General features: G+C 37.7%; 1 protein-coding gene across 6 annotated transcripts in view; it reads right to left on the bottom strand.

The window, feature by feature from the left end:
* LOC131030845 (protein DETOXIFICATION 40) overlaps positions 1–25,307 on the bottom strand; it is a 61,847-nt gene that overhangs the window by 4,454 nt on the left and 32,086 nt on the right. For 5 of the 6 annotated variants that reach the window (XM_057961778.2, XM_057961779.2, XM_059219532.1 and 2 more), the window contains 6 exons: positions 22,904–23,448; positions 19,281–19,367; positions 19,044–19,100; positions 18,708–18,946; positions 18,481–18,599; positions 18,212–18,298 (listed from right to left, as the gene is read on the bottom strand). In XM_057961778.2, the coding sequence (XP_057817761.1) occupies positions 18,212–18,298; positions 18,481–18,599; positions 18,708–18,946; positions 19,044–19,100; positions 19,281–19,367; positions 22,904–23,448 (1,134 nt within the window). The remainder of the gene's footprint in view (positions 1–18,211; positions 18,299–18,480; positions 18,600–18,707; positions 18,947–19,043; positions 19,101–19,280; positions 19,368–22,903; positions 23,449–25,307) is intronic. The other variant, XM_059219533.1, reaches the window with a different exon arrangement.

Raw genomic sequence — 25,307 nt, 5'->3', positions numbered from 1 at the left:
ACATTTCTCCAGGGCCTTTCGGAGATGCTCCATTTCTCCTTCTAGCTGCTGAAACTTTTTATCCTTGGCCTCTAGCTCATATGCTAGATCATTACACTGGCACCCCTTGGTGTCTTCTTGTTGAGTCTTCAACTCTGAGATACATTTCTCCAATTCTTCAAGGCATCTGATCAACCAATTTTGTTCCACAACTGCAACATTCTTGAATAAATTGTATTCATTCCTCACTCTACTAAGTTCTTCGAGTGCACTTACAAGTTCTCCTTCAAGATCTACTTCTGCTTCATCTTCACTATCACTTCCAAACACATCTTGTCAGTAGGAATGATCTGCATGATCATTCTCAGACGTGTTCCTTTCATCCTCTGATTCTTGAGCCATGAAGAGGTGGGTTCCTTCTTTATCATTGTTGCGACTGCTAACAGACCTACATTCATCACCTGCAAACACATGAGTTGCATTTCTCATCTTTGTTGGCATTCTACACTCTTATGAGAATAGTGATGTTGTCATTGATGGCAACCAACTAGCAAACATCTGTCAACCCACCGGCAGTTACCGGCACCGGCAATAGACTTCTACATACACGGGCAGGCACTTCACCAGAAGCGGCAATAATGCATACCGACACTTAAGCCGACATGGAATAAACTTTGTTTATTGTTTTATATTGTAATTATCTTTTGTAAAAGATGACATGGCATATTGTAAAAGACTCATATATATGTATGAGATCTTATAGGTCATTTTAATAGAGAATATATATGAAAGAGAGAGCATATTGATAATATTTTGTATAAGGTGATATAATTGACAGCGAAGGTTTTTGGTAATAGACTGAGCTTAAACCGATACTGAACCTGGCATAATTGATGTTGATCTGAAGCAGTACATTATAATGGATTTTGATAATCCATTTTGTAAGTCAGTGAGACTTTTGTTTTGTGATTGAGCAATGAGCTCTAGGTTGCTAGCCTTACTGCATGTGCAGGCCCCTCATTGTAAGTAATATTTATTCATTGGCCAGTGAGTGAATATTGTGGGTCACAAATCCCACCGAGGTTTTTCCCACACCGGGTTTCCTCGTTAAATATCTTGTGTTATGGTGTGTTCTCTATGATGTCTCTATTATTCTTATTTGCTGCATTAATTCTTATTTACCGATACATTGTTTTGGGATACAAAATTCTTAATAAGTTTAAATATTCTGCTAATCGGTTAGACACTGATTCACCCCCCCTCTATGTCTTTGGGACTGTCATTGATTCTAACAATCTTGTCTTCACAAACCGATTCTGCAGTGGTAGGCTCATTTCCATAGAGCTTCCTTAATTTGTCCCATAAACTCTTTGTCGATTTGCATTTGTCCACCCGTGAGGAAACATCATCTGATAACCCACAAAGTATAGCCTTCATTGCTACATCATTGCACTGGTATCTTTTTTCTACTTCTGAATCAGTGGGAGGACTCACTTTACTAAGGCAACCATTAGCAACTGACATCCACACATCAAACCCTAAAGAGGATAGCTAGACTTCCATCCTACAACTCCAAACAGAAAAATTTGAACCATCAAATACAGGAGTAGGGATTGACACAAAACAAACCATTGTGTTCAAATACCAAAATCTACCGAAGCTAGAGAAAGCTTATCAACAAGGAACCCAGGCTCTGATACCAATTGTTGAACACAAGATGTCGTTGAGAGGGGGGGGTGAATCAAAGATATCCAATCTTAGCCCTTTTCTAACCTATGTGTGTAAACCGGTTAACAAATCTAACATAAAGCAGACATGCCGATTAGAAGGGAGAATGACACAAATGCAACCACACATAAAAGGGACACCACATAACACCATATGTATGAGGAAAACCCAAGATGAGAAAAACCTCGGTGAGAAATGTTGTTGGAGACTACTGCTCCAATCTTGCCTCAAAATGAAACATTCGGTTACGACATTTAGGGCACCAACCCAAGGAGCACCAACCCCTGCACCAAGCTCCAACTCAGTGATCTACAATAAACATGTATCAGATACAAAAGTAATATATTTGTTACAAAAGAAATTTGTAACTCTTATGCAAATCTCTCCATCGGTTCTCCTCTCTTCAATTCTTTGTAGGTTCTCTGCTCACCTTACTGCAGCAACCTTATCTCCTGTTGCAACACACTCTCTTTTGGACCTTGCTCTTTGTTGCACCCTTGTTGGTTCAACCTCTTCTTCTTCTCGGTTGGTTCTTCTCTCTACCAGTTCTCCAACCTTTCCGTCACACAGCTGCTAGTCACCATCAACCTTCTTCACTCAATCAATTGTATCATGTCTGATTGCTTCCGATTCTAATCTTACCTTCTCTGCAATCTTCTTTGCCTCTTCTCTGTCGGTTCTATCACCACCGGTATACTCCTCTCTCAGACTTAACGACAGGCTATCAGTTGCCTCACTGTCGTCGGTTGAACTCTTCAACTCGATTCTCTATCTCACACTCAGTCTCTTCTCTGATTGTCATTGAGCACTTGACTGATTTTCTCTCTCATGCAGTAGCACCAACAACATCATTGGCTTGCACTCTGATAGCCAAATTTTCCCACCAAAACGTTGGTTTCAACATCAACGCGCTAGGGTTTAATCTACATCCGATTTGATCTTTGATCATCGTGACATATTATATCCAATTTGATATTGTGTCCTTGATCGATGTTCAACACTCAATCAATGAGCATCGCCCAACTGTTTTCCTTGTGAATCACGTCTTCTCTCTTTAGTCGTATGTAGCATGATTTTTGGCCTTTTGTCTGATCAATCACGTGTAATGCGGTTTCTTTCATCCTCTTCAATCTGCAAGATCAATCTGTATTTGATCTCTATTGTTTCCTTGATCTCAAGCCACAATACTCTGCCTTCATTCCTCGAGCTTCACAGTCACCATAAATGTTGGACCAGTCGCCAACAAATTCACCGACACACCACACTGACCTGTGCATGCATGCCACTTCACCTCCACGTGGCCCCTTTGTCGACATCCACCTTTGCTAAGTCTTCTATGTTGGTTTGGATAGGATCATTGACCAGCCACAGAACCGGATTCATCTATTGATTCATAAACCCTGTCGATTATACCCTAACCGGTCTGCCTTCAACCTTGTACTTTGCTTCTCTTCTGGTGGAGCACCTAAACCGGTCAGCACACATGCCAACCAACCTCATGCACATCATCAATAGATGGGAGCCTTATGCATCTGCATTTTGTCAGCATTACTGGTGGACATACTTATCGGTAAACACCTTGATGACACCATGTCATCAACCTTCAACAAACTCCATCTGTCTACATCTATGGTAACACCTTTCTTCACCACTGGACCGGTTTTTCTATTAACATGTTTGTCAAAGTGACAAACATATCCTTAAATCTCTGTACCAACAACTCAACATGTCTACCTGGTTGATCTGTATCTCTGATCTCATGCACCTAAGGCAATTTAGTGTTTCACCAGTTCATCTGGTGGGAGCCTTCATTCACCTGCCTTTTATTCTTTTGTCTTATCTTAGAGGAATATGATGCATTCCATGCATAATAGGAGATAAGCTCCACTTACCGGTGGGAGTGGATCCTTGTCATCTGCATCTTGCTTTGCACCAATGTGGCTTCCCTGTTTGAGCAAGCCTATCTTCAAATAGGCACATGTGATCCGGTTGGGCACATTCACTGTCAATCATCTCTTCATTTGTGACTGCATCTTTATCTGATGGGAGACCTGTTGTTTCACATCCACACAGCATATTGGTGGGCTGCACATACTTCTCCTTCGGTGTTGATGTGACTTTTGTAACATTCCCTCTCTTCATCATGATCAACAACCCAACATCTTTCTCTCTTGTTGTTTGGAAACTAAGCAATGCCAACATGTCACTTACTGATCTACAGTCCTTTATGTCTTCAACACAAGTCAATCACTAACTTATGTACCGGTAACTCTAATGGTCATTATACTAGATGACCTTCTCTTCCATACTGATGACCTGCTATGCTACTTGACATCAATGGTGCCATTTCTGATATTCATCATTGACAACACTTCTCATCAATCTCCCATATCGGTTGCCATCCTATACCGGTTGACATCAATGACAACACAATGCCAACAAATATATTGTAGGATAAAACCTAGATAATAGTAAAATAAAATCCTACACTAACATACACCCTTAAGCATAGCTTAGTCGGATGAAAGGATGGTACCTAACAAATAAAGCCTTATGATGTACACATGTACCTAAAAATGCCTCCTAAAGAGAAGAACCTCTGAGAAAAGAGACAATACCCCTTTCCATTAGTCGTTCCTTGCAAATAGAGGAAAAGACCACAAGAGTAAGGAACGAATAGGTATCCCTACTAGGATATGTAGCCTCTTGCACCCTTAGAAAATATCACAAATAAAGATACATGATTTATGTGAAGAGTTTACTGAATTCAAAATTCAAGCAATAGAAAAGATCGATGAACTATTCATGAATGAAGTCTCAAATGTAGTGCATGTGGACATCAATATGCTCGGTTCTCTAATGATGGATTGAATTTTGTGATCATCAAAATGGATGAGAAGATTATTGTTTGAATAGCATCAATAGTTAAATTTATAACCCCCTAATAATCAACCTCAATATAAGATAGATAAATTGTACACTATTTTTTCAACTTGAACCCAGAGAAAAATTGTAGCCTAAAGTAGACTTGTAGTCTAAAGAGTCACTTGCCTAATATAAATCTGCATATCCCTTAAATATGATATCAATGCTCAATGTGTAGTGCATCCCAAAACTATAAGTATCTTAAATATAGTGGAGAATCTACTAGGCTACTTTCTATTACAACTCATGGGGCTTCTAAATGAATTAAGAGGTCATGGATATAGCATATGAAATGTAAAGAGTCATATGAGTCATGTAGATGAGACTCCCAACAAATTATCAATACAAAGGGGCCATTACTAATAGGTGAAGAGAATTGAGCCTCAAGTTTGAATCCAAAAAGAACTTGGGAGTTGAAACAAGCCTATAGTCTTCCATGTGAAAAATGAAGAGAAAATCTAGAGCATACTTGGATAATGTGGTGGGCTCCAAAAGTTGATTCATATATCTCAATCCAGATAATTTAATAATGCAAAAATCCTAGATCAATCATAAAATACCTATCTCATATGGTGGTTTTCATAACTTTGATGATGGATAACTTCTCATGACCAATATGTTGGGAACTTGAGTCATTGTGTTGTGTTGTCAATGATGTCAACTTGTCTTGTGTTGTCATTGATGTCACTATGTGTTGCAGATGGTACAAAAGTGTTGTGATATTTTTGTGAGGTCTGGTGAAGAAATTGAGGTGTTTATGAAAGGTTGGTGTAGTGGAAGTTTCAATATGTAGAAAATAGTATTTATGCGAGAAAGAGTTTTTAATAACCCAGTGGAAGAATGCTTTGCGTTCCTCGAGTATGTCAAGATTATGGAGTGTTATTTTAAATATAATTTATATGATTTGTGTATATTGTACTATCAAGTTTACATGGCATCTATTGCTTAGATGGTAGAGTTGGTTGTTGCTATTTTTGGCAATGGTTGTCTGTCAAAACTGGTCTAGAGAATGCTTGGTGGTTTTTTGATTTTTTTATTCAAGTGTTGTAGCTTGGAGGAAATGTTTATTTGGTTTGTAAAATGTTCCAGTCCGGTTTTTTTGTGATGGTTTGATTAGCAAGAGAAGTTGTGGTGGCCTAAGTTCAATTTTGTTAGCTAGTTTAGTTTCTAGTTAACTATGGTGGTGTATCTTATTTGAATCATGCTCTTTCAATCTAGATATTCTTTGGTGGATGAGTTTGAAGGTTGAAATCGGTCTCACTGTGGCATGTGTAGATCTACATTGAGTTTTGTGCATTGAAAGATGTTTTTGGGCCGACTAGTTGGTGTGGTACATTGTCTATCTAAATGTTTTATTTGATGTCAACCTTGGAGGATGTGTGTGTGTGTCATTCCTTGGAATTGCTTGGAAGATATGTGTTGTGATGTGTTTCGGTCCCCTCTATCTCTTGGAGTGGATCGGAATGGTGTTTTAGGTCTAAGTGGCCAAGTTTATGTAATTTTATATATTTTGTCTGTGGCCGGCCAAGTTAAGGGTTTTAATGAATTATCTTGTATATATATATTTGTGTGGATGTATGAGTTGAGTATGGGATGAATGTGAGTTTATGTGAACTGTATTTTAATGATACACAAGCAAATTTGGTATAGCAGAAGTGTGAAAGTCAATTGTGGAGAGCTTTGAGACAATGTTTGAGATCAGATGTGTTTGGCATGATATTGGTCGCTTAACACAATAGTTCTTGAGGATAATTTCATAATCAAAAGACCTTGTTCATTTTAGCTCATTGATCCTTTGCACCTATCGAAAGGTGTGATCCTTTTGGCAGCTAGTGCATTCATTTGTATCTTGTCTTGAGATAGTGATTCTCAATACTACAAGTCCTTTGTATCTTGCCCTCAAGTTGTGCACCTTTGTTTTGCAAGTCCTTTCAAGGGTGGTGAGTTGCTTGTCCTCTAGCTTAAACATTGTAATCAATTATTCATATTGTGAGTGTGATTCTCACCATGGTTTTACCTTGATTAGGGTTTTTCATGTAAATTTGGTGTTCATGTGTATGTTGTTCTTTGTGCTTTCATGTTTCATAATTACAGTAATAAGTTGTGTGGTTTGAAGTTTAATGGATCAGAAGTAAAGTGTTTTGAGGTCCAAACTGATTCACACCGCCTCTTAGTCATGTGGTGTGTTCAATGCGATAGGTCATCAACATAAAGAACCAAAATAAGAATCATCTTGCTACAAAATGTACATGATTGGATTCAAACGACAATGAGAGAATCCAAGAGTGAGAAGAAAAGAATCCACCTTGGTATACCAAGCTTCAGGGGCATATTTTAGGCCATTAATAGATTTATTTGAATCTAAAAACCAAATAAGAGTCCTAGATAAAACCATGTGATTGCTACATTTATATCTCCTCCTCAAGCTCTCTATGAAGAAAAATATTCTTCACATCCATTTTGTAAACCTTTCATTGATATGTTATAATTATACCAAGTGTTATCCAAATGGAGCTCCACTTGCCTATAGGTGCAAAGGTCAAGTGAAGTAATGAACACCAAGAACCTAAGGTAAAACCATTGCAATTAACCATGCCTTATACTTACCCACTAACCTAACTACTACAAATTTTGTATGATAGATCTACTTGCATCAAACAAGTTTCCTTCCCTTAGGAAGAAGGACAAGATCAAGTATGGTTCCTAATCAAGGAACTATATACTCCACTTAGGAATACAAAATTCCTCTTGAAAATACTATGGATCAAATCTAGTAGCAATGAAAACATGTGGAGACCTGGGAAGCTCTTAACAAGTTTTTTTGTGTCTAATGGATCCCCAATGTAAGCACCTACAGTTTGTAGTCTCTATCAAGTCTAGAGTGGACATGAAGTCAAAAAAATTGGAGGAGAAGCATCAACCCCAAGTCTAAATGGTGACTTGGAGAGGACATAAGTTAATCTTCAAAGCATGGCTCTCAACATCTAAATTGCAGAAAGTAGATTCTTCATCAAGACTCTTCCTAAGTGGATCTAAGTTCTTAGAAGATTTGTCATTAAGTCCAAGTTACTCCTATATAAACTAAAGGTGTGGAAAAGTGACAAGTAGAGCTTGAAGAGCCATTTTCAAAATTTCTATGATCAACTTATATGTAGTTGAGTGGATAAATTGGTAGCGCTTTCCATAATTTGGATATTCTACAAATATCTAAGTCCTACTGTATAGATCCATGGCCTTATATTTCTCTATATGAATGTGGGCCCATGAGAGAAGAAAGAAAACATTAAGGTGCTTAAGGATGGTTTTAGACCATTCCAAGATTCACAATGAATGACTCCCTTTAAGGCTCGATGAAGAATTAAATGTTGGAAACAACAAACATAATCAATAGTCTTGACCCAATAATATGGTATAAGAGATCTAGATACAATTCACCATTTCCTCTCATTTTCTTTCTGCAACACCATTCTAGTAAAGACTATACTAAATGCTACAAACCAATACTTTCTAAAGTGAAAAACTACTCAAAATGTGGTTGCCATATTCAACGCCATTATCAATGCACAAAAATTTGACGACTTTTCTTAACTATTTCTCTACAAAACAATTGAAATCCTAAAAATTATCAAAGACCTCAAAATTTTGGTTGTAAAAATCAACCAAAGTTTACCAAGAAAAGTTATCAGTTAATGTTAATACATAAAAGAGTTGTAAGAGGGAATTATACTTGTTGACCAATTTATGATGCATGTTATGACACATCATAAGGCAACTTTGAATGAAGATAATGCAACCAAAATAGAATACCCAAGTTGGTCAGTGGATTACAATGAGCTTATGATAGGTGGAAGGAATATGTTGTTTTTAGCCTATGGAGTCATCTTGGGATATGGGTGACACATTGGTGGTTCTAACTAATGATTTTGTAATAATCATTTCATAGTTTCATGTATTATGTCTCCTATTTATTAGGTTCTTGAGATGGATGTTTTAATAGTGATGTTTGTAGGTATTCTTATGCTACCAAAATCACTCTGAATTCTAATGGCAATACTTATGTAAAAGCTTAGAATATACAAGTGTATTGTTACATTTTACAATTTAATAATACATTAAGTTGTGTTGGAGCAGGGCCCATTTTCTCCCAAAAGGATTTTCCCCACACAAGTAACTATGCTATTGTATATTATTTTTGTGTTTAATTTATTGTAACTATATCATTACTTTAATATTCAAACATATCTCCTCTCATATATTAGTGTAGAAAACATATCTCATGCCTCTATTTTCTTTCAAGGAACATCATCCCCACCATCTATATCCACAACCTACAAGTCAATAACAATAATCTCCCCTACACCCTTAAAGTTCCAAATTAACACTCTAAGCCAAACAGGGAAGGATAAACCTATCACTTAATAAATGTCTCACAAGGGGAAAGAAGGACCACTTCCCTAGCTCTATTTAGCTCTTTCTTCAAATAAATCCATCACAAAATACAAACCATTGACACTATTAGTGTTGTTATCAGCAAAAATCAAAGATTTCCCTACATCACTTACTAACACGAGGAGAAAACCTCATTTATGACCTTGCACCTAAACAAATCCATCCACAAAACCAATTTCCTTCTCAACAACAAGAAGTAATGAAACAAAGAGTCCTTTCCCAAGAGCACAAGAAGAAAAACCGTGCGCCTTTATTGCAAAAACATGTTGATGCATAAAGGAATTATGAGCCTTTTAGTTCGCCTCCAACTAGACATTTGTAAACCTTTCTTCATCATCATCCAAAGATCCATTCCACTCATCCTTGACCTCCCTAAATACATTGTTCTAGATCCACCTATTCTACACCTTCCTATCTTTTCTTCCTTAACCCCACAAAACTTCTATGGATTTTCCTATTAAACAAAATTTATTTACTGATTTGATATTTTTTTATGATCAAATGTATTAGTTAAAAACATTATATAATAGAAGGCTAATGTGAAAAAGTGGTTAGTATTCAAGATAATCAAAATACAATTGAAAAATAATCAAAACATAAGTTGATAAATTTACATAGAATTGTATAATAATTAATAATCTTTCCACTTTTGTAGTGGTTTTTTTAATCATGTTACCTTTGATTTATCACAATAAAAGTTGGTTTTAGATATTTATTTATCAATAAAATCACTATTTTTTTACTTATTGTTGATAATTTTATAGTTGTACTTATGTTTACATGCCTTTCATTCTTGTTTTTGTAATTTTGTAGTTGTCTCATAGTGAAAAATTATAGGAAGTTCATTCCTTTCTTAGGGTTAGACTTGAAAGTTATTTGTAAATAATTTTCATATTAACTCTCCCGCTCTGCAACTCTCTCGCCTGTTTTGAGATTCTTTGTGCTTGGATGTCCGTCCCCCCTGGGGAGGCCCCCCCTCCCCTGCTGGACCCAACGCCCAATTCCACGGTCGATGCACATGCCTTTGGGCCTGTTGCGGGGTCCCCATGTTCTGTGGACCATACGGAAGAAAATGACAGTCTCCACACCCTTTCCACTCCTCCAAGTCTGACTAATTCTGGATCGAAAGGGGAGGAAAGGAATATACCCCATCCCGGACCGGAAACTTCTGTCGGTCAGATGGATAAGGATACTGGGGAGGTGAATCCCAAGTCTAGCTGGAAGAACGCCCTCCTTGGGTCAACAAATTCGCTCCCTCTTGATGTTGTGGCCTCCTTCTCCCAAACGAAAGACGGAACGAAAATCAAACTCCCGGACAACCTAATGGATAGAATCGCCGCCTCCCTTCACCTGGTAATAGTTGGTCGCTGCTTCTCCTTCCGACCTTCTATCGACATGGTCAGGCATTGTGTAAAATCTCGTTGGAAGCTCAAAGGAAGCCTGGAGGTTTCAGCCATGCCAAAGGGACTCTTTCTATTCAAATTTATCACTAAGGAGGATCTGATTTATGTCTTGTCAGGGTCCTGGGCTTATGGAAAGCACTTCTTAACCATGGTTAAATGGAAACCTGGTTTTGACCCCTCTGCAAAACTAAACCACATGGCCCCTGTATGGGTTAGGCTACTCGGACTCCCTCTAGAGTTCTGGGATGAACAAATCTTTCGATGGATAGGAAACTCGTTTTGTTGCTTTGTTGCAGCGGACTCGGTCACTCTCAACAAGTCCAGGTTGGTGTATGCTCGCTTTTGTGTCAATGTTACGATCAACAAAGCCCTACCATACTTTATCTCCCTAAAGTCCAAATGGGGAAAATGGTCCCAGGCCATTGTGTACGAAAATGCTACCCTGTACTACTAGAAGTGTAACACTTAGGGGCATTCCTATACGGATTGTAAAGCCCCTATGGTAGCAGAACCCAAGATTAAGAATAAAGCCATTTGGGCTGAACCCATCAACCCTGGTGACCCATCATCCTCGGCCCCTCCTGAGCAGACTACTAAGAATATTATTCTTGAAGTTTACCAGCACACAAACAAGAGCCTTGAGATCTTAAAAGCCCCAATAGACGCAGTCAAAAACCCTAACTACACCCTGGAAGAGGGGGAGATCCCCCAGGCAGTTTCCCTCACCATGTCCCCCATCGCTCTCCCTTCTGCCTCCCCCCCACCCCATGCCCTCCCTGACCCCTCCCCAGTTGTGGTTAAACCTCTCAAGATTGGAAGTTCCTTACCCACCACTCCAACCCCTTCCTCCCCTACAGCTAGGGATGGAGAGGAGTTCTCTGGAAACTCACTGGCAACTCCATTGAAAGTATCCCCCCCGTGTTCTCCGTGGACGGATAGCGATGAATGGATAGCCCAGAAGAAGAAAGTCAAAGCCAAGAAAGCTGATGTGGGGGGAAACGAAAGAAAAGTTGGGAGACCTACAGTAAGAGTCCTGAGACACAAGGTGATGGCAAGGGACATTGCAAAGGGCAGAGAACTGACCCTGGACGGACTTAGCAAAAGTAAGAAATGAAGTTCCTCTCTTGGAACATAAGGAGTCTAAACAACCCCCAAAAGCAATTCGCCATAAAACAACTCATTCTTGAGATGAAAATCGACATCTGTCCAATTCAAGAAGTTAAGATGCCTTCCCAAACCTTCGCTGCAATTGCTAGTAAACTATGGCCTGGAGCGGACTACCTATATGTTGACGCCTTGGGTGCATCTGGAGGTATTGCTACCCTGTGGAATCCCATGAAAATAAAAGGCAAGCTATTCGCTAGCTCCCAATATTTCCTAGCGGTTTCTCTCCACTATGGTGATCTCTGCTGGCATATGTTCAACATCTATGCCCCCAACTCTAGGGCAGGAAGATAGAACCTATGGGAGGAAATTTCTAAGATCACTATGACTAACCAGAAGGACAGGTTGATGCTTGTTGGGGATTTCAATGCCCCCCTCTACCCTTCCGAGAAGTGTGGTGGCCTGGAGGATTTCTCTGACAGCATGAGCGACCTTGCCACCTTCATCAATGCTTCAAACCTAGTGGATATTGACCTTCAGGGTGCCCCTTTCACTTGGTCGAATAACAGGAAAGGCAAAAACCTCATCCAAGTCAGACTGGATATATTCCTGATCTCCACCAATTGGGATTTGGGAACGAGTTCCTTCCTTAAAATCCCTCCCAAGGATGGCATCTGACCACAACCCCCTTCTTCTCCACTAGAAAGACAGACCCTACCAAGGTCCACCCCCCTTCTGCTATGAAATCATGTGGGCCTCCCATCCTGACTTCAGGGATTTGGTTAGAGGTTGGTGGTCCACCCCAATCCAAGGGACTGCCATGTTCAGAATAATGGAGAAACTAAAAAGAATCAGCAGGGAAGTCAAAGGGTGGAATAGGAACACCTTTGGAGACATCTTTAAAATAGAAAAGGACCTGGGATCCAGACTGGAACAACATCAAATTCTAATGGCTACTGGTAACCCCCCGGACCCCATTTTGAAGGAGGAGGAAGATTGTTGCAAAAGATGGAAAAATATCCTTGCCAAGGAGGAAGTGTACTCAAAACAAAGATCCAGGATCCAGTGGTTGAAAGAAGGGGACAAAAATACTGCCTTCTTCCATAGATCGGCTTCTAACCACAAGAGGAGGAACTACATCAAAAGTATTAAGGATGAAACTGGCCAGGAGATTTCTAAGGACTCTCTGATTGGACAGAACGCGGTGGACTTTTTCACCAGCCTGTATGCGGACAGTGGAACGGCCTCGCCGCTCCAAGACTACCTCATTAGTAAATTGTCGATGACCATTGAGGAAGACGACAACCAGCAACTCATGTCCTCCATCTCTTCTGAGGAAGTTCACAGGGCGGTCTTTGCGATGGGAGCTTATAAAACACCGGGCCCGGATGGTTTCCCCCCGGCCTTCTTCCAGGAGTATTGGGATATCGTTAGCTATGATGTTACTAAAGTTGTCCAAGATTTCTTCAAAACAGGGAGATTGCTTAAAAAGATCAACAACACTTTCATTGTCCTCATCCCCAAGACCACCACTCCCAGCTGCCTGAAGGAGTATCGGCCCATAAGCCTCTGCAATACCATTTACAAGATCCTCTCCAAGGTCCTTGTAAACAGAATCAAACCTTTCCTAGAAAAATTTATCAGTCCGTCTCAGAAAGGCTTCGTCCCAGGACGACAAATTCTAGATGCCGCAATTACAACTCATGAGATAATCCATTCCATGGATAGGAGCAAATTACCAGGTATGGCCTTTAAACTTGATGTATCAAAAGCTTATGACAAGGTTAATTGGGAATTTCTTTTCAAAGTGCTCCTAAAATTGGGATTCAACAAAAAAATGGTGAGTATGATTCGTGAATGTGTTACGACGGTCCAATTCTCAGTCCTGATAAATGGGACTCCTAGGGGAGGCTTCAAAGTTGAGAAGGGTATCCGGCAGGGCGACCCCTTATCCCCTTATCTTTTTATCATGATAGCTGAAGTCCTAAACAAAAATGTGACTCGTCTAGTCACCAATGGTAGGCTCCAAGGATTCAAAGCGGCCTCCACGCTCCCCCCTACTAATATCCAGCAGTTCATGGACGACAGTTTCCTTTTTGGCAGAACTTCTGTCATGGAGGCTAAAGGTTGGAAGACCCTTTTGGAGGACTATGCCAAGGCGTCGGGACAATGCATCAACTATGAGAAGAGTAATCTATACTTCTTCAACACTCTAAATGACCTCCAACTCATAATCCTCTCCATCCTCGGATGCAAAATGGCTACTCTCTCAGGGACCTACCTGGGACTCCCTCTCACTATCAAGGAAGTCACCCCCACCTTCTAGAACTCTATCTTGGAAAGAATGCAAAAAAGGCTTGCGGGATGGAAAGGAAAATTTCCCAGTAGCGCGGGGAAGCTCTAGCTCCTCGTTGCCTCCCTACAGAGAATTCCGGTCTACTTCCTCTCCATGTTCAAAATATCAGGGACCATGGGAGAAAAACTTGAAAAAATTCAAAAAAACTTTTTATGGACTAGCTTAGAGGAAAAGAAACGCCTGGCTCTGGTCAACTGGGATACTATGTGTCTACCCAAATCTCTGGGAGGTTTCGGCATATGAAAGATTAATGCCCTCAATAAGGCGCTAATTGCCAAGGTGGGATGGACCTTGGCTAAAGGGGAGGCGGCCTGGTGCAACATCATCAAAGCTAAGTATTTGGACTGGGAGCATTTCTTTTACAATCTCAACACTTCTAACCTCCCCCAAGCTTCCAAATTATGGAACAACATCCTAAAAACCAGAATGATGGTCAGAGATGGTCTAAAGTGGCAGCTTGGAGATGGCAAAAAGGTGAGATTCTGGGAGGACTTTTGGACTGAGGATAGACCGTTAATCAACACTCGCTTCCATCAAATCAAGAACCATTTCAAGGCTATCCTAGGGGATTATGTTGTGGATTATTTGATCCTAGGAATTGGTTGGAAGGACTTAGTCCCCATCTGCAACAATCAACTGAACCTGGTCCCCCTGGCTCAGGAATTGCAACTCTTATTGCTGAAAACTAGAATTCCCATGACCACGAACGAAGACAGCTTCATCTGGAAAGAGACTCAATCGGGCCTGTTCTCGATCAAATCTGCATACTCTCAGCTCCTAAAACCCCTCGCAGATGTGGAAGGTTGGAAGAAAGTCTATAACCCTCAGTTAATTCCCAAAATTAATTTCTTTTGGTGGTCCCTCATGCATGGCAAAACCCTCACGCTCGATAATTTGAAAAAGAGGGGATTCCATCTCCCTAATAGATGCAGCTTATGTAAAAAGGATGAGGAATCTATTGAGCACCTTTTTATTCTTTGTCCCTTTGCGGCTCACATTTGGTCTGTCACGCTTCAAAAATGTGGTCTGTGTTGGGTCTTCCACAAAAATATAAAAAACTTTGTGTTTGATTGGACCCCCCCTTCCCATCATCCCCTCATCATTCAACTTTGGAAACAAATTCCTCCTCGCATCTGCTGGGCTTTGTGGAAGGAGAGAAACAATAGAATTTTCAAAGACACTGAGACCCCTTCAGACTCTGTTTCCCTCACTTGCTTTAAGTTGATATCGGAGAATCTAGAAGCTACAAAATGGAAAATCCCGCCTTATCCTCCTGATGAGACGAATAAGAAGATCACTCGAGGCTGGAAGCTCCCCCTGGATTCGACCGTTTCAACAACAGCACCAAGAAAAAGAGACAGATGACTAGGTGGTCTCCCCCCCAGAATTCACTAGTTTAAATTGAATTTTGATGGCTCTGCTCAATGCAACAGTCAGGCTGGTGGTGGAGTCATCAGGGATCATCTAGGGGACATGGTTGCAGCCTATGCTGGCAACCTCAGTGAAAGCTCGGTCACCCAAACTGAGGGAATGGCCCTCCTCTAGGGGCTGAAAATGGCTAATGACATAGGAATAAAGCATCTGGAAATTGAAGGAGACTCTAAAGTTATTATCCACTCTATCAAAGGGAAGGTTTCAGCTGGGTGGAAAGTGGAACCCATTCTGAGGGATATCAGGCACTTGCTAGTCAAAATGGAGGACTTCACCATAGACCACATCTTTAGAGAAGGAAATAGAGCGGCGGAAGGAAGGCTGCAAATGGGCTTACGATGCTGGAGGAACTCCAATACGCTGCCAATCACAATTAAGGAAATCATGGATAAGGAAAAAGCCTTATGCCAGGAAAGGACTAACCCTTCCGCCCAATGATGAAGGAAAATATGTTAATTTTTTCAAATTGGCGCGGAGATCCCGCCAATTTCTACCAAAAAAGGACACGTAGCAGAGATATGCGGAGTCATCACTACCATAGGGGATGAATTTATAAAGAAAGGACTGACATCGGGAATGATTACCATTCATTTATGACTTGGATGGTGCCAACTGGCAACGACAAAGGCGGTGTTGAGGAGCTATCAACTCACATTGGCCCGAGTGAAGGCTCGCACGCTCTGAGTAGATTTCAAGCCAGCGATATCTACGAGACCTTAAAGGTTAATAATCACTATGATTATTACAACCGTTTAACCCAAGTCTAGCACATTTTTCCTAACCATTTCATCTTGAGTTTGCTTCGGCTCTGCGTTCTGGCTTTCTATTATTTTCAAACTGTGAAGCTGGAGAATTCTAAAATGGGGTGGGACAGGCTCAGGCTGGAACCCAACAATGTTGAGGAGTTCAAAGCCAAACCTGCGGCTTGGTTTGTGTGCACCGAAGGAGGCATTGACAAATTTATGGAGAACATGAAGGGCAACGATGAGAGACTCTCTAAACAATTTGTGTCCTCTTGGGAGGACAGAAGGGTGACTGTGGGAGGAATCACCTTCGAAATTAACAAAGAGGTCATAGCCCAAGCTACGGGCCTCTCAATGGAGGGCAAAAAATGGAAAAAATAGAGCCACATTGCAGACTCTACCAGCCTTAACCAGTTTTTCCGCCACGACGAGAATCCTATCAAGAGGGCTAGAGGCTTTAACAGAGAGAAACTCCCGCACCCTTGGGACGAAGTCTGCTACATTGTGATGAAGTATTTTATGCTCAAAGGCAGGTATGGCATTTTTTACTATTACCACCTCCCCTTCCTGAACCATTTGAGGAACAAAGACCTCATTTCCATTTCGTTCTTTTTGTTGCACTCGATGGATGCTAACATTAAAGATATAGCTGAAGCCAAAAAGAAAGGAAAAGACTTTCCTATCCTGCACCAGGGCCTTATGCTCTGCCTATTCAACTTCCACCTCGCCCTCTACCCGCCCCGTTCCATTTCTGTGTAGAGTGTCGGCCCCTCGACTTAACCTCTGGCCATTAATGATTCAAGCCCCCGTGGCATGAAACTTGGCTCCTCCAGTAAGAAAACCAAGAATCGCTCCTCGGAGGAGGTCAGAACCCCTAAAAAAGTTAAAATCCAAGAAATTGATTCGGACCCGGACTTTACCGAAGATGCCAACATGCCCCGCCGCTCTACCAGATTGGCCTCGAAACCCTCTGATAAATCCCTAAGAGACCCCTCCTCCTCGTATGACACGGGCAACTCCATTCTGACTGATAAAACCCCCCAGGCCCAGCATAAGCATTCCCCCCTTTCTGTGAGCTCAACCCATGTTTCCAATAGTCCGGCCGCCTCTATGAGTCTGGAACCTACCAATTACCCGTCCCCAACCTTCAGGATTGAGAAGGTGCTGGTTGTTGAAGAGGCCAATAGTGTGAAGGAAGAAGATCCCAACCTGGCAGAGCTCGAGAAAAAGATAGAAGCTCTCTCTGACACCATGCAGGTGATTACCAGTAGATTGGAGGCGACGGAGTCCAAGATGCATGATGTGTCTAAATTCGCTCTGAATGTCATGAGATGCTCGGCCACTACTCTGTGCCTTTTGCAGGATAGCGCGGACAAAGGAAAAGCCAAGGAGGACGAGAACTTTAAAGGCTTGTTCAAGTTCCTCACTAAGGAATGGGCGAAGAAGTTGCTCCCTAAGAAGAGTCATGGGAAAAAGAATTAACTATCTGCATGTGGAGAAGTTTTTTGTCTATGCAGTGTAGTAGGCTAGATAGGTCTAGTTTCGGCTTATGTTTTTATTTTAATGCTTATAGCCCTGCGTGGCACTGGAAGTATACGCTGACTTGTAATATTTTATTGCTGATAAACTCTCGTATGATGGTTTTTGTTTTTGATAGAGGTAAAAGGCTGCTTCTGTGCTGATTGTCTGCGGACAATGGTCCTTCCATTGTTCTCCTAATTGTACCCATGGGTTAGCCCCCTTGTTTGTGGTTGCTTTTATTATCAAAAACAATAAACTATATACATCGTAGTGTTGGTACTTTTGGATTCTAACTTAACTAAAATAGATTAAGGTCATAAATGGTGTTATAAATCAACTATGTTTTAGATTAAGCATATACTTTATTAAATAAGTCTCATGAATACTTCACTTAAATTCATTTCAAAAATACTTTATTAATTGGATTGAATTAAATCTAGATTCATTGTATGATCACTAATAGCATTATTTTAATCAACCTAGGTAAAGAAAATTTATTTCTTATACAATTATATGTAACAATTAAAATAAAAAATCTAATAAAACACTCCTTTCTAAATTTTATAACTTACCTCTTTGGTCCAATTTGTTCTAAAAGTGATCACTAATAAAATTATAGTTTGTAAGGTTGTTCCACCTAACATTCCTGACCAAATTCCCTGTCATTTGAAGAAAAATAGTACCTCATATAAGACATTATAATACATTTCCTCTCACTTTCTAAATCAACCTCGTATCCAAATCAATTTAAAAATTCAAAACTAAACTTACATGTCTAAGAGTTAAACCAAATCAATTTAACAAATTTCTAATTTTATAAGATTTATATGTAATTTCTTACCTTCACTCCAAGATCAAATTTGAAACCTAGCACACATCCCACAGGAACACCAATGATATAGTAGCAACCCACATTTATATAAGCCACAAGAGCTTGCCATCCACAACCAACAGCCACACCTAAAATCACATTTTAAATAGCTAATAGATTACAAAAATATACAAAATTAATGCATATAACTTCATGAATGAAAATTTGAAAATTAAAAAACATAATTAAATGATAACCTGAAAGTACTGGTTGTACACCATTGAGGACAATAGATACAGCAAGAAATGGGGCAAGTTCTGATACAGCATCTGCTACTTCCTTCCCTTCAGTGAAGGCATAGCTCATCACATTTCGTAGAATAATAACAGCAATGGCAAACATCAATGATATCAAGAAGGAGACCATGTTCACCATTACCACTGAAAATGCTGCTGCTCTTGGGTTCCCAGCACCAAGCTCATTCCCTACTCTAACACTAAATATATAACAAGGCAACAAAACAAAAAATATATCATGTCTTGCATTGATATAAACCATCTCTTTAAAAATGCATTGAAATCAAATTAACTCACCTGGCAGCAGCATTAAATCCAACAGAGACCATGTATACCCAGCCCAAAATTGACATGCTGCATGAAGAAAGATGAATGAATATATAAGTAAATGAAATCATTTTTCCCAAATGTGGGATCAACAAATCTAACACTAGAAATTTTATTGATGTGAAACTTGTGAACTACGTTTTAGTATTATTTTAAGACCAAAAAGATCATTTTTCAGTAGGAAGTGAAGGCAAAAGAAAAAAATACCATATAGCCAATGAGTCCAATGCAATTTCTGCATCTTTCAAGAGGCCAGCTATGAGCACAAGTATCTGGAAGTACCATGTTTCCAAACTGATATAAACAAAAACAAAATAACATGATTCAGAAAATCTGTCCCAAATTCTTGCATATTTGACATCTTTTCTAATTGAACATGTAAATTAGAGGTAAGCAACCCATTAAAGTGTAATTTAGTCAATATGATATACATTACAATATTATTAAAAATTTAATATAAAATACATTTAAAATATGATTGTACTCATCTAGATGATGGAACTTTATTTATTAGAAAATTTAGGTTATACAGATATAGATAATGAAACTTTATTTATTAGCAAGTTTAGGTTGTACTTATCTAGTAGAGCTTAAGAATGGTGGTATCCATCTTACTTTCAATATTCATCATTTTCTATTTGGATCATTTTTGCATTGATTATTTCTCTCACTAGTTCACATAAGAATATCGTAGACTTGCAATTATCTATAGTGATTTATCTTTTGATCTTTGTTATATTAAAAAAACTTCTCATCATACACATGGATGTGCTACATATATGGATTTGCATTCCAACATAAAATTCATGAATTAATAAAGGAAAGATACACATTAATGTCACACATAACATAAAGAGAAACCACTTGATATGAGAGATAAATAAATTCCTTAGATATCACTCTTACTTTTCTTTGTTATTTTTTCTTTTGACCTGTCCATCGTCATGTTCACTTTTCATATCTACTTTATCTTTTGGGCACAGTCCAACATATCTATGAATTTCACCTTACTTATGGGGCATGTGTGATCTTTTGGTTTACTTCATATTTTCTTGCCCACATAGGTGGCTTGTTGGATGCATTTTATCTATTCATTATCATGTCTTATCTTACTTTACCCTTTATATTTCTTATCCTTTATTTTTTATCTATTGATCCTTGCCTTCATATATTTTGATATCTTGACTTGTATGATCTTGTCTTGTCATTCTCATTATCCTTCATCTTCACCTTTAGAACTTATCTTATGATTCTCACTTCTTGTTTTATTAGTGTATTCATTGATCTATTATCATTGAGGATTGTCTTCTACACACAAATTGATTATATCTAGCTATTGTGAGCATTTATGATCTACTATTGATGTCTTTTTATTTTAGAGCTTGTCTTACATTATCACTTGTTTATCTAATATTGTTGTGCATATTGCTTGTGTTATGATGATATTACCTTACATTGATATTAATAACAATATTTTACTTTGATCCTTTATCATTGCTCCTTATATATGGCTAGACAAGGATCATATTATTCGGCCCTTCTCTCTTGATCTTACATTTGCATGTGTTATGAGTGATCCTATTTGCATCAATCTTATGTTTTTATATCATATATCTTGATCACATCATTTCTTGTGGCTACATTGCTATATCATTTTTTATCCTATACAACACACTTCTATGATAACATCTTTTGACACTTCTTTATCACCCTACATTGGAGAGTAGCATATATTTCCATGCCATCACATTCATCTCTATTTTAATACTTGATTATCTAAATCTATATCACTTATCTCACAATCATATTTGCTATGTTTGGGAATATGCCCTACTGTCAAGCCTTTGTGCCATCTACCCTATCTATTTATATGATTTAAGTACCCTATTGACCATACCTATGTAAATGATCTTATTTATCATATTAATTTTATATATCATCCATCTTATCCTATTAATCATGTTCTATGTGTGCTTATGCTCATAGAAAGCTCATTAGGAACTCTATTTACATAAGTGTTTTTGACCATTGAGGAATGTATCACATTATCATGCCTATGTTGGGGCATTAATCCTATAGCCTAGTCTAACCCATCCCTATCATTTCATCCATTGGATTTTATCTTTATTCCATTTCCATGCTTCTCATGATGTATTTTTCTAATACAATTGTTATTATTTTATGCTTGAATTATTATATATGCTTATAATGTGTTACTGTATTCTTTTATGATTATTATGATGATTATCTCATGATATATCATATTGTTAATTTATATATGCATTCTTTTATTTATTATTGATATATCTAATAAGATCTTCCTTCTATTAATATAGCTATACTAGGGGCAATTTTTTGAAAGGGAGCATACATGATCACAAGCATTATCCTTTTTGTATTCAGTTTATCTTGTGAGTTAGAAGATACTCTAGAATCTTAAATATCCATTGAATATTGAAACTTATGTGAGAAAAAAAAGACTTGGAAGGAGAATCTTCATCATGTAGAATCTAGAGATTTCTCTATTTTTTGCATTTAATTTATGGATGTTTAAAAATGCTACATACTTAGAGATGTGTTATTCATTTAAGATTCACATGCAACGCATAGTGAGGCCATAATGTAATGGTGAGAAATGTGCCCTTACTGTATTTCCTCATTTAGTTTTGTGCCTAGTTTGGGGAAATGTCTAGACACATTTATATAGGCTACAAATGACACATTATTGTGCATAATTTGACCCACATACATAATCTAGATTGCACTTACCCCTACACTCATCAATTTTATGTTTGATTATGCACATGCACTCCAAATGATGTAATTGTCTAATCTATCTAATTTTAATCATTAATCCTATCCTAACCTTTAATTCATCCTATTGGACACTTTGACTCATGTTGTATCCATATCTATGATATCTTTCGTGTAAGCATCATCTTGATCCATCTAAACGCAAAACTAAAAATCAAGCATTTTAGCCAATTGGTGGACCCCTTTACATACTACTCCGAAGCTAACATCAATTTGCATTCAATCCAATATAAACAAGCTGATCTATCTCTATGCACATGGAGAACCGTATCTTGAGTAATGATTTTCCTTATCATCCAATCTCTAAAATCATATAGGAAATCTACCACATTTGATTATAGACTTAATGTAGCACATGTAAATCAACTAGCAAACATTCTATAATCCATGTACATGTTTAAAGCTTGTTATCTATTGACATGCTTTTAGATACTATTCTTGAGAAGATTTACTATCTAGCAATCTATCTCCTAAAAATATTCAAGGAAAAATCCAAAGATCATTAGATACTAAGTTCCTAGATTCAGAGTGAATTCACAGGCATAGAAGTAGGTCTAAAACAGTAAAGTTGACCTAGCACAAAATATAAAACAATTTATTGTAGAAGTCTTTAAGTTTCCACAATCCATGAAATAATAGCCATCTATTTCTGGATTCGATTGTGTGAGATTTTTTGCATCAATGTTTCGAATCACACTCTGTGATCCATCATCAAGGTGAAAATAGAGCATGCAGAGTGAAAAAAAATGATAGTCATGCAAAGTAATTTATTGTAATTTTGATATGTACACGTGACTATCTAAGACATTTTCAAAGTTTGACAAGTATGAACCACTATTTTCATCAATTGGCATTTATTCTTTAATTACCAAACTAGACAATCTCTCCCTTTTTATTACAATTTATAGTGTGATCATACTTTCTAACTAGTATTGTCTAATTTCTAACTAATAATGAATGACAACTTTTAAGTGCGTTAAAAATAATGGGCAAAAGAAAGAAACATGTAAACTTACCACAACATGACGGCAGAAGCGACAGAAAGCTTGACGAACGACGACAATCCAGTGAAGGCCTGAAGAGAAAAACCAGTCCATGTTTTCTTACACCTCGGACTTTTCATTATATAAACATACTGCGCTATAACAACAATCCACCAAGATACGCTCAAAATAAACGCAGCCCCGAAAATTCCCCAGCCAAGCTTGTAAATAACCAGCCAACTCAAAAACACGTGGACAAAGATTGTGCAGAAGGAAATGTAAGCGCTGGGCGCCACAATGCTCTGTGCCTGCATAAACTTCTGGATCGGAAAATTAGCAGCATACGCGTAGATTTGCGGTATTAGACCATATACAAATATTGCGGCTGCCGCTGATATTTTCTCAGATTCGCCCAAAAGCAGCAGTAATGGCTTCGAAAATATGTAGATTACTGTCAGAGGAATGGCGGTTGCCATGAGTAGGACTGTGGATCTTTGCAGATATATTCCCAGCATTTCATATTTTTTTGCTCCGTAAGCTTGCCCACACAGAGTTTCTACAGCGCTGCCCATGCCCAACTGCATTTCAAATTCGAAATTTATACATTAATGTCTGCAACGTTTATGAGTAGATCATATCATCATATTCATTAACTGAACCACGTAAAAGTGCTGATTAAATATTTAACTCAAAAATATTAAAGTTGACACATGTTTGACTTTTGTTGAAAAATGTGTGTGAAAAAATTGTTAAAGACATATTTCACATTATTATGATATTATATTACATTTATTTAATTAAAATTTAAGACAAAATATTTAATAGATTTCTAGAGGTCATATATATTTTATATTAGTATAATTATAAGAACCTACAAAGGGTTAATTCATTTAATAGAATGTCTTTGTTAAAATATAAATGCTTTCAATTCATTAAATAGAAACTTTTGTTAAAATATAAATACTTTCAATTATTATAATAAAAAGGATCCACAAGGTATATAATTGCAACCTACTCCATGTTATTATAATAAAGAGAATCCACAAGATATATAATTACAACTTACTTCACATTATTTTACTACAGAAAATCCACAAGATATATAATTGCTACCTACTCTAGATTATTATAATTAAAAAAAAAACCACAAGATATATAATTGCAATCTACTTTAAGTTATTTTAATAAAGAAAATCTATAATTACAACTACTCTACATTATTATAATAAAAAGACCCACAAATATTAAAACAATTTGATAAAAATAATTGATTTGAAACATAATCTTCAAAAATATAAATACCTTCATTTATCATAATTCACAATTAAAAAAACAACAAAACTATATAATACTCTTACAAAATATTAAAATTTATATTAAAAACACTAAAAACAATTATACATCCAATTTATTTTCAGGGGTATGACTGATCTAGACCTTGATTTCTTTTTCCCAATATATTATGCTCTAAATATTAATACAATAAAAAACAATAATAAGAATTTTTTGAACAAATTATTAATAATATTTTTATGCAGCTTCAAATCTTTAAGTAGAGTGATCAACTCTAAACAAACATAAAATATAAAGTTCCACACTTTACAAGCTTAAAACTTCCAGTTCTACTCCATTCCAAATAAGCTTAGAAATCAATGTTCTTTTACAAATAAACAGAACTTTGTGTTTTAATCTAAAAAAGTTTCAAACTACTTAGTAATATCAGTTTTCCACAATCTATCAAGTTGTTGTGTGTTGTTTCTGGATTGCCATTGTGTGTTTTTATTTACATCAATGTTTCATATCACACTCTGATCCATTATCAGAATATAAAAAAGTTCAGAAATGAAAAAAATCAAACTGCTTATTCTACTTATACATCTTAAAACAATTCTTAGAAAAACTACAATAAAGTAGAACTGATCATAATGTTACATGCAGATTTAACATTTTGATCTAAAAAATTTTATTTACAAGTTTATTTGATAAGCATTCTACAACTAAATCAATAAGAAATCTTCTCTAATTTGTATTGTAACAATCTAAATAGGAAACATACCATAACACCATAACCAAAAACAGAGATCCCTGTATTTCCAAGAGAGGCTGCAGCAAGTTGCATGTTGCCCAAACGTCCACAATATATCCTTGTGACCATGCTAAATGTATACGTTATCATATAAACTATTACTGTGGGTGCAGCAAGCTTCCATAGCTTCTTGGATTCCAATAACACTGCATCTCCCATTTTCTTTGGCCATGACTGATTGGAATCAGATAAAATCAGTTCCAATCTGTTATCTACAACATTAGGAGCTACAGTTAACAGAGGCTGCTCAATTTCAGGTTCCATCTTAGTTGCTCCTTAGGGGAGTGGGGGAAAGAGCCTTGAATTCAGATGATGTTCTATGTAATGAAAAATAGACTTGAAAATGTGTAT

This window comes from Cryptomeria japonica, chromosome 4 (assembly GCF_030272615.1).
Source record: "Cryptomeria japonica chromosome 4, Sugi_1.0, whole genome shotgun sequence".
NCBI classification, from domain to species: Eukaryota; Viridiplantae; Streptophyta; class Pinopsida; order Cupressales; family Cupressaceae; genus Cryptomeria; species Cryptomeria japonica.
Note: the sequence above shows the minus strand (reverse complement) of the source record. Positions and strands in the feature narration are given on the sequence as shown.